Raw genomic sequence first — 9,179 nt, 5'->3', positions numbered from 1 at the left:
GATGCACAACACAAATGATGCATGAACAGCTGAATACATGCAAGTCACGGCATGACAAATCACACAATCAAACACTACACATTAAGTGAAGTTCAATATGCAACGCGTTGCATATTGACGAAACTCCACGTTAATTATTTAGTTATATCCCGATTAAATACACGGCAATATTAAATGTGGTTAAACATGGCAAGAGGTGAAGCGTAAATAAACTACCTATCTAGGCATTTCAAATAAGGTCGGAAATGACATATAGCATCTCCGAGACGACCTCACATGTTAATTTACAATTCTGTCCAGATCTGAATTAACACATTTAATTAGTTGTTAAACAGCAAAACAAATAGGTTCTCGTGGTTCTACGCGTCATTTCAAGCAATCTATACATAGAGATCATCTCCAACGGAGCTACGGATCAAAAGTTACAAGCACCACAACATATGATGACATGAATGCAATATGTGTGCAACGGCGGCTGCGAGCACTTCAACACATGCAACCAACAAGAGAAAATGAAACTACACGAGATTCTAAGAAAGTTTCATGTAGGACACGATCAAATCGGAGCTACGGTTCAACATCTACGAGCAAAACAAGAAAACACTACAATCTGCCAAAATCAGCCACATAGCACTTTCTACGCCCCACAACTACGGCTACACAACTCCGATATGCTCAAGCAAGGCATGGCACGGAAGAGGGCAAGAAGCACTACTACTAACAACTAACAACAACTAGCGTGGCATCATGGATCACTAGGGAAAGAAGTCACAAAAAAGCATCACACTCACTATTTAAGACTTAGTGAAAATTACACCTCATGAAAGTGCAGTTTTCGATCTGAAGCAGTATTGAAAGCAGCAAAACCTATAGCTACAGGACTCCAACTGGCATGAAACTTTACAGCATGCTAGAGAAACACAAGGGGTACAACTAACTCCATTGGACCAACCTCAAAAGAGCTACAGATTAAAAGGTAGAAGCAAGACAAGACAGCAACAAAATAATAACAGATTTCAGACTTAGAAATATTTCAGCACGTCCAAAACAACACTATTTCTAGCAACTTGAGAGCAAGCAAAACACACCTAAACATGCATTTTTATTGCAACTAAAAATACCAGGGGCTAAATAAAACATCCAAGATCAACTCTCTAGTTGACAACTAATTCAAACGAGGCACGGAATAAATCCTACGAATTAATCACAAGGGCAACATAGCAAAATATCTCGCGAACTAACTTACTCGAAAGCTAAAACTAATTGCACAGAAAAATCCATGTGATTTTTCTGCCCCGAAAACATTTAAGATATGTGGGGTTTGCGACACAAAATAATGCCACACATTAATGCGGAAAAAAAACATAAATACGGGAAAATAAACTAGAGGCAAACCCTACACGCAAAAATACGAGTGACCGCTCTAAAATACATGGAAAATAGGTTCCTAAATCATGGGCATTTATTCTACGATATTCGAACTAACCGGACTTGCGCGAAAAATAAATACGGGACGTATCCTATTAAAACAACACGTTATTCTAGGCACCCGGCACGCCAAACGACGTCAAACAATTATGCATGTCTCAAATTCGTATTCTACGCGCGAAACTACCACAAAACCAAATATTACACGTCGCAAACCGACTAACGGTTTAAAAGTTACGGACGTTTTAAGATATGCCTATTTTCTGGAATTTATATTAATTCCAAAACCGCCTAAAAGGTAATTTAACTACCGGGCCTACTAAGGCGCCATTTAGCTAACAAACGCAACGGGCAGGGGATAGCTCACGTGGGAGCCTCGAGGAGGCAGTGGGCTCAGGGTCGGTCGCGGCATGGGCCGGCTCGGCTGGCGCTGGCCTGGCCTGGGCCGGCTTTTGGGGGGAGGCCCAGCCGGGCGGTAGGTGGCGCAGGCGGGGCGGAGGCCCAGGCGGCTCGGGTCCCTGGCCTGCCGCGGCCCACGTGGAGGCGGTCAACGGCAGCCCTAGATCCCTCGATCTCGATAGGACACAGGCGCAGCTACGGCTCTTGGGGCAGGTTCTCCGACGGCGACCTCGGCGAGGCACCACAGGGCGGCGGCGAAGGCGGATCTGCGAGCTGGGGCGAGGGCTCGGCCGGCAAGGTCCCGCGGCGGCGCGAGGGAGCCTCGGCAGGAACTCCGGCAGAGGCTGCGGGCTGGCTCCGGCGAGGAGAGGCAAGGCGGCTGGGTTGCCGCGGCGAGGTTGCTGGCCGGTGGTGGGGAAAGGAGTTGCGGCTCGGGCTTCTTCGGTGAGCTGCAGGGACGCGGCGGCGGCGCTCCGGCTGCGGGCGAGAGAGCCGCTCCGGCGAGGGCTGGAGAGAAGCTTCGGGCAGGGAGCCTCGGGCAAGGCGGGTGGCGGCCGGATGGGCCTCGGGCGGGCCGCGCGGGCTCGGGCTGGCCCGGCGGCTGGGGGAGGAGAGAGAGGTGGGAGAGGCAGCGCTAGGGTTAGGTTTTGCACGGATTTCGAGGTGGAGGAGGGTAGGCTGTCCCAAAATAATAGGAGGGTCTATTTATAGACAAATGGGGGGGCTAGGTTACCCGAAATTTCGTTCCGGATCCAACCGTGCGGTCGGATTCGGACGAATCCGAATGCGGGAATGGGTACGCGGCCGTGTAGAGGGGATATCCGGAGACGAGAGGGAGAACGTGCGGCGCGGCACGAATTTTTAAAACACCGACAAACGTCCGACGGTAGACCGGATATGGTGCCGCTACGGTCGACCGTTCGGGTACCAGACGAACTCCGATCGCGACGAAATTTGACAGGCGGCCTACCTATATATAAATAAAACCGCACGACAAATTCCAGCTCAATCGGAGAGAGTTTTATACACGCTTTAAAAACAGAGTTACGACGGTGCCGCGGGCGCGTGCATGTGTGGTCGGGCTCAGAACGGACAACGACGTGAACCGGCAAATAACAACGGATGCAAGTTTTGAAAACTGGCGGCAACGGAGATGCCGATGCAATGCTGATGATGCGCATGATGCGATGATGATGCGACAAATATAAATAGACACACGACGAAAACGAAAAGAGAGGGGAATCTTCTGGAACGTCGGCATCGGGCTGTCACAAAAACTCCCAAGGTTATACCAAGCGACATGGACAAGGGACCTATTGGACCCAAAGTTCATCGCTAAGGAGGAGGCAGCGGTGATAATCTCTGTTATGTGGTCTATTTGGGGCAACCGTAACAAATACACACAGTGAGACAATGTTTCAGCCTCTTAGATCGATGGAGATCATCGAGGAGCATATAAGATCACTTTATATTCCTGCCAAGCAGCAAACTATTCAAAAGATAAGTGAGTGTTGGATGACACCGGATGAGGGTGTGATAAAGATTAACTCCGATGCGGCAATTGATGCAGTGGGTGGACGAGCAGGTACGAGAATTGTTGCGAGGGATCATGAAGGAAGATTCATTGCGGGAAGGTATTGTCCATATGCTGGTATTACTGACCCTTATGTAAGTGAAGCCTTGGGATGCAGAGATGCTATGTTACTAGCTAAGGAGAGACGGTGGCCGATCATTGAAATCTTATCAGATTGCAAAACAGTGGTAGATGACTGGAATGGAGGCAGGGACCGATCAAGTTGTGGTCCAATCTTTAGAGAGATGTCCTCATATCTCTCGTGTTTCCAGGGATTCGAATTAAAATTTAGTGAAAGAGAAGCAAATGTAGTAGCTCATGTACTTGTAAAAAGAGGGCTCTCCACTGAGATGTAAATTGTAACTTTTGATGTTATCCCTGACTTTCTGAATGCGGCTGTGCATTCAGATTATGTACGGTCTTTGAATAAATAAAGTGCGTGGGGCCGTATCTCAAAAAAATAATATTCTTGACACCGTCCAACTCTGATGGTAACTCGCACTCGCAGTCAAAGCGTGCCACAGTCGTAGTCCGGCATCATAAGGAGCCCCTTGGCGAGCACCCCTGACAGCAGCCTGTCCCGCGCGAATCTCACCACGGCGTGCTCGCTCTGCTGCACCAGCCCCACCATGTAGGACGCCCCGATCACCTGGGCGCTCCTCCACCGCCGGATCCCGGCGTACCGTCGCAGAGCCGCCTCCACCGTCTCCCGTTCCCTTCCAACGATGGCGTCTCCGAGGCACCGCGCGAGGACGACGGCGTCCTCCAGGGCGATGCACGCGCCCTGCGCCAGGTCGGGCGTCGTGGGGTGGAGCGCGTCACCGGCGACGCACACGTTCCCCTTGCTAATGCTCCCGAAGAGGAGGGACAGCGGCGGGCGGTACCTCAGGGGAGCCACGAGCACGTCGTTCATCTCGCTTCTCTCAACCGCCTCCAGCACCTCGGCAGGGGCTTTGATGCTCCTCAGCTTGGCCAGGACGAACTCCTTCATCTCCGCCGGACTCTCGTCCACGTCCTCCTCCTTGCCGGCCGGGATGGAAGGTGACCACGTCAAGAACCAGTACACGTCCATGTCGCCGCAGGGCACCAGGCCTGCGCGGAAGCCGTTGCCGCTGAACTGCATGAACTTAGGCTGGAAGCCGTGGCCATCGGGGTACCTGGCGTGCCCCCGCGTCGCCCTGCGCCCTGAGTCGAGCACCTTGGCGAGCCCCAGCCATTTGGCCACCACCGAGTTGATCCCGTCGCAACCGATCAGCACCTTTGCTCGTAGCGTCGAGCCGTCGGCGAGATGGAGGGTCTTGCCGTCGCCGCCGTCTTCGTCGTCGTCGTCGATGGAGACGATCCTGGAGGAGTAGCGGATGGTGCCCGTGGGAAGCTCTTCCTCCAGCGCCTGGAGGAGCACGTTACGCTGCACGCACCGGGCTTCGTGGGGTCCCCTGCGTCAATCAAGGAGCAAACAGATAAATTCACCGAAGAACAGAGCACGTTCGTCCCGGACTGATCGAGATGATGGATAGATATCTCACAGTTTGCCTTGCACCCGGAGATCCAGCTCTCGCACCACTTCCCCGGTAGTGGGGGACATGACTCGCACCCTATCGATTCGACAGGAGAAAAATGAACACAAAAACACACCCACGTCAGCACGGCTAACCTTTTTTTTAATGTATGATCGTGATAAGCTTCAGAAAAAGATGAATATGGAGATCGAGATCGAGCCGTACGTACCCCTGAACCTGCAGGTGGTGGCTCCTCATCTTGTCGCCGACGCCGAGGGCGTCAAGCGCGCGAAAGGCGTTGGTCCATGTCATGAACGCGAAGCCGGACGTCCGGAGCGCCGGCGACGACTCCAGCACCACGCTCCGCACGCCCTTCCTGCATCCATCCAGTGATCACCATATAGTTAAGCCTATGTGCCACACACACACACATCACACATGGAGCTGGCTAGCGTCCAGAAAGAACACAGACAGTATTTGAGTCTCTGCCCCTACGGATTTGTGATTTGATTGGTGCCGGCGTACCTGTGGAGTCCCAGGGCGACGCCGAGGCCAGCGAGGCCGGCGCCGACAATGACCACGTCCTCGGCGTCGGCGGCGTCCTGCCGTGTTTGCATGTTTGCTGAGGGTTTGTCGTGTGTGCTCGTGACTTAATTTGAGTTGGTTTCGACTGATCAATGACATTCAGCAAGTCAATGCTGCATGTATATATATGTGCCTTTGCGGTTGGCTACAAGAAAACTGAAGCAGCGGAGAAAGAGGCGGCTTTGACGTCACTGCTGATGATGCCGCGCGGCTGCCTTGTTGGTAGAACAATGGTCAACTTGACAACTTGCATGTGTCCTTTCCAGTATCATACTACTAGCAACCTTTTCTTTTGGGTGTTCTTTATCCGAGAGTTTTGGGATCAAGGTAGAGTACAAAATCGATTTGATGGGCACACGCAAATATGTTGGGTGTTGGCCATCGCCTGAGAGTGGCGGACACTTCGTTTTCGGTTCCTTTCTACCTACTCCCTCCGCTCATTTGTTTAGTACAATTTTAGTACAAGAGGAATATTCATCAGTGGTGATTGAACTTGCCACAGACGTTCATTTTAGTGTTTAAACTTAAAAAATACATCAAACTGGTTCTACAACTTGACATAGACGTGCAAATACGTGACAATCTCATCCATGTACGTAAAGTGCATCGACGTGGCACCGTATATAACTTACGTGGCATGAGGCCCATTTATACATTCGAAACATGATTACTAGATAATATATATCTATGACTAATGGGTCCCGTTTATCAGGAAAATTAAAATGAAAAACAGTGACAAAACATACTTGAACCATCAAACCTCAGCTAAAGCGCAGCCGGTGCTGACCACCATGCAAACTAGTAGATCTTATTGTCAGCGGTGGCTCCTTAAGCTTAAGGTAAATGGAAACGGCTTGGGTCTTTAAACGGATTATGATCTTTGACAGTATATTTAAATGTTTGTATCAAGTAACATTTTTAAGCACCCATGGATTATTTTTAAAATAGTATTTTATGAATAATAGTTGAATATTTCAAAACAATCACATGAACATTTTTAGTAAAATGTTTTACTGCAAACCACTATATTTATTTTATGTGCACACGAATATTTGTGTACCATGAGGTTATTATTATGCACCACAAATATTCATAACTGACATCCTGGTATGAGCCTTGTTTGTGTCTTTTTTAAGTAATAGTATATATGCGCACGGATGTTTGTTGACAATGAGGTAATCATTAATAGCACATGAATATTCAAATCTAACTTTTGTTATTATGATTATTATTTACATTTTTATGCGTAAATCTAACTTTTGATCATCAAAGTCCATAGTTTGTGGGATACAAACAGGGTCATCGGGTTGAATATATTTCTTATTTTCAAAACGAACTAAGTGCAGCCCATTTAAATACCACAGCTGTTTCCATATAGGCTTCATTAAGCGTTGGAAGTTTTATTTGGCAACAAGACCAAGTTGGCGTGATGGCCAACATAGGCTGCTATTTAGCTTTATTTTAGTCTTTTCTACACCGTTTTTCATTTTAATTCGCATGACAGGTGGACCCGCTCATCATACAGACATATAAGTATTCAAATATAATGTTTTCTTGTTACAAGTGGACCCATACCTGCCACATCAGCCATATACGGTGTCATGTCGGCGCACTTTACGTATATGGATGGCATTAGTACCGTATTTGCATGTTTGTGCCAAGTTTTAGAACTAGTTTGACGTATTTTTTAAGTTCATGACTAAACTGAACATCTGTGGCAAGTTCAAACACCATTGATGTATTTACCTCTTAGTACAATTATCTCTCTATTTCTAAAGGCCCAGTCCGTAAGTTGTCATTGGTTTTGGTTCGTTCCATCCAACATGTTTTCATTCGCTCAATTCGGTCCCCTTGATAACAAAAAGTAATTGAGGGAATCCTTTCCTTACATAAAAAACATCAATCATTCTGTTTGGTCTTTCCATGTCACACCATCAATGGCAAACATCGTTAAAATGAAAATGTTAGAGCCTTCCAAATACTAGCCTTGATTACAGGGAGATCCAAATTTGATTGGTTACTAAAAATAATTAAATATGTTTGTTTGGTTGTCAAATATTGTGCCAATGATGAATTCGGAGGTTGGCCTTCATTATAGTGAGATCCAAATTTATTGTGTTACTACAGATAAGTAAACTAAATTTAATAGGTTGTTGAAGATTGATCAAATAACCTGCGATTTTGTTGGCTAAATGGAAACCATGATCGGTGAGGGATACCGGCCTTGATTACAGGGAGATCCAAATTTGGTTGGTTACTAAAAATAATTGACAATATTTATTAGGTTGCAAAAGATTGATGAAATGACTACTGCGGTCAGTGGTGAGATTTTTCACGGAATGGCACCTAGACCGCCAAAACCATTATTTGAAATATATTTCATTTTTCTCCGCCCACTGTGTTTATACGAAAATACCCCGCACCACTATGTATGTCCCATATTTCTACATAGGCTCAGCCATCTCCTTCGTGACCATGGTAATCTCATACAGATTGAAGACCTTTAAGTGGGTGATGGCATCGCCGCCGGTTCCTATTATCCCTCGACCTATCACCCCATCCGTTGAACATGCAAGATAGATGAGTCAGGCTATACGACAATTTGCCATCAGTGCTCAATTATTTACCTCATCCATTTATTCCATTCTATGGACAGGAACTTGACTTTTCAGAGCGTCCAGATGGAGCATATTTATTAGAATTGTTGGATCATTCATGCTAGGATCATGTGGAAGGTCCAAATCAAGGAGAATGGAATGAGAAATGTTTACCTTCAGCTTATATTGCTGGATCAGAATGTAAGGCCTTACTCATCACTTCTTATAACATGCTTTTTAATGTACACATTTGACAAACAGTTTTGTTCCCTGATCATTGTTATGATTCATAAAAAAATATTAGGGAACAAAAATGGAAGTTGTCGTATACAATAACCAAGCAATTCGTTTCAACACCATGCTACAAAACGGCGTGACCTATGACTTCACTCGCGTTGGGTTCAACCCCATGGAGATATCATATGGACATTTTTGGTATCTAGGCATGGAGTTTGTAATCACACTAAATGCTAAGACCGAAGTTGGGATGTCATCGCACAGGATAGCATCGGCAATTTTATCCACTATGCTTCCCATAGTTTGGGGTCGTATTCTCGCTACGGGATAGAAGTATCACAGCTGCACCATCTTTAACTTTGTTCGTGCATATTACTCCATACAACTCAGTGTCTCACTTTGATTAAAATTTTTCAGATGTTGTTGCTATTCTTGCCTACGTTGGTAGATACAGAGTCAGTGGGATTCAATATATATATGCCACAACCCTTTCCTGGAGATTGGCCTCATGAACTTTTGATATGCGCCATTTAGAACGGAGATTTTCATATACTTCTTTTAATTTTATTGTTCCAAACATAAACTTACATGTGTTTTTGTTTGTAGATGGTAGATAATTTTCCTACGTGTATGTGAAGAGAACGTTGGTCGTCACTTCTACCATCTGCAACACACCTAAAATGTGTTTTAGAAACTTGTTGTTAGTTACGTACAATTAAATCGGAGGCGTCAATACTTACAGACAATAAGGGAGAGCACATTGTTCTTCTCTCCTCACGTTAATGATCATGATTATCATCTACAAAGTAGGAGTTGCATACTATTTTAAATTTGTTGTCATTGCATTATTTTTTGTAATAT

At 46.4% G+C, this 9,179-nt stretch overlaps 1 protein-coding gene across 1 annotated transcript; it reads right to left on the bottom strand.

Moving 5' to 3' along the window:
• Window positions 1-3,721: 3,721 nt before the first annotated feature.
• Window positions 3,722-5,591, bottom strand: LOC123446972 (monooxygenase 2-like). The gene is made up of 4 exons (XM_045123521.1): window positions 5,425-5,591; window positions 5,129-5,275; window positions 4,927-4,995; window positions 3,722-4,836 (listed from the first exon to the last, which is right to left on the bottom strand). Exons 1-4 carry the CDS (start codon window positions 5,514-5,516, stop codon window positions 3,909-3,911), a joined length of 1,236 nt encoding a protein of 411 aa, XP_044979456.1. The 5' UTR covers window positions 5,517-5,591; the 3' UTR covers window positions 3,722-3,908.
• Window positions 5,592-9,179: the final 3,588 nt, after the last annotated feature.

The sequence above is a fragment of the Hordeum vulgare genome, chromosome 4H (genome assembly GCF_904849725.1).
Source record: "Hordeum vulgare subsp. vulgare chromosome 4H, MorexV3_pseudomolecules_assembly, whole genome shotgun sequence".
Classification (NCBI taxonomy): Eukaryota; Viridiplantae; Streptophyta; class Magnoliopsida; order Poales; family Poaceae; genus Hordeum; species Hordeum vulgare.
Note: the sequence above shows the minus strand (reverse complement) of the source record. Positions and strands in the feature narration are given on the sequence as shown.

Excerpts from the sequence above, each read along its gene's own strand:
- LOC123446972 (XM_045123521.1), bottom strand. The coding sequence starts at position 5,516 with ATGCAAACACGGCAGGACGCCGCCGACGCCGAGGACGTGGTCATTGTC. Across the intron at positions 4,996-5,128 it reads CACCACCTGCAGGTTCAGGG|GGTGCGAGTCATGTCCCCCA; the intron begins GTACGTACGGCT and ends TCGAATCGATAG. Across the intron at positions 4,837-4,926 it reads CTCCGGGTGCAAGGCAAACT|GGGACCCCACGAAGCCCGGT; the intron begins GTGAGATATCTA and ends TGATTGACGCAG.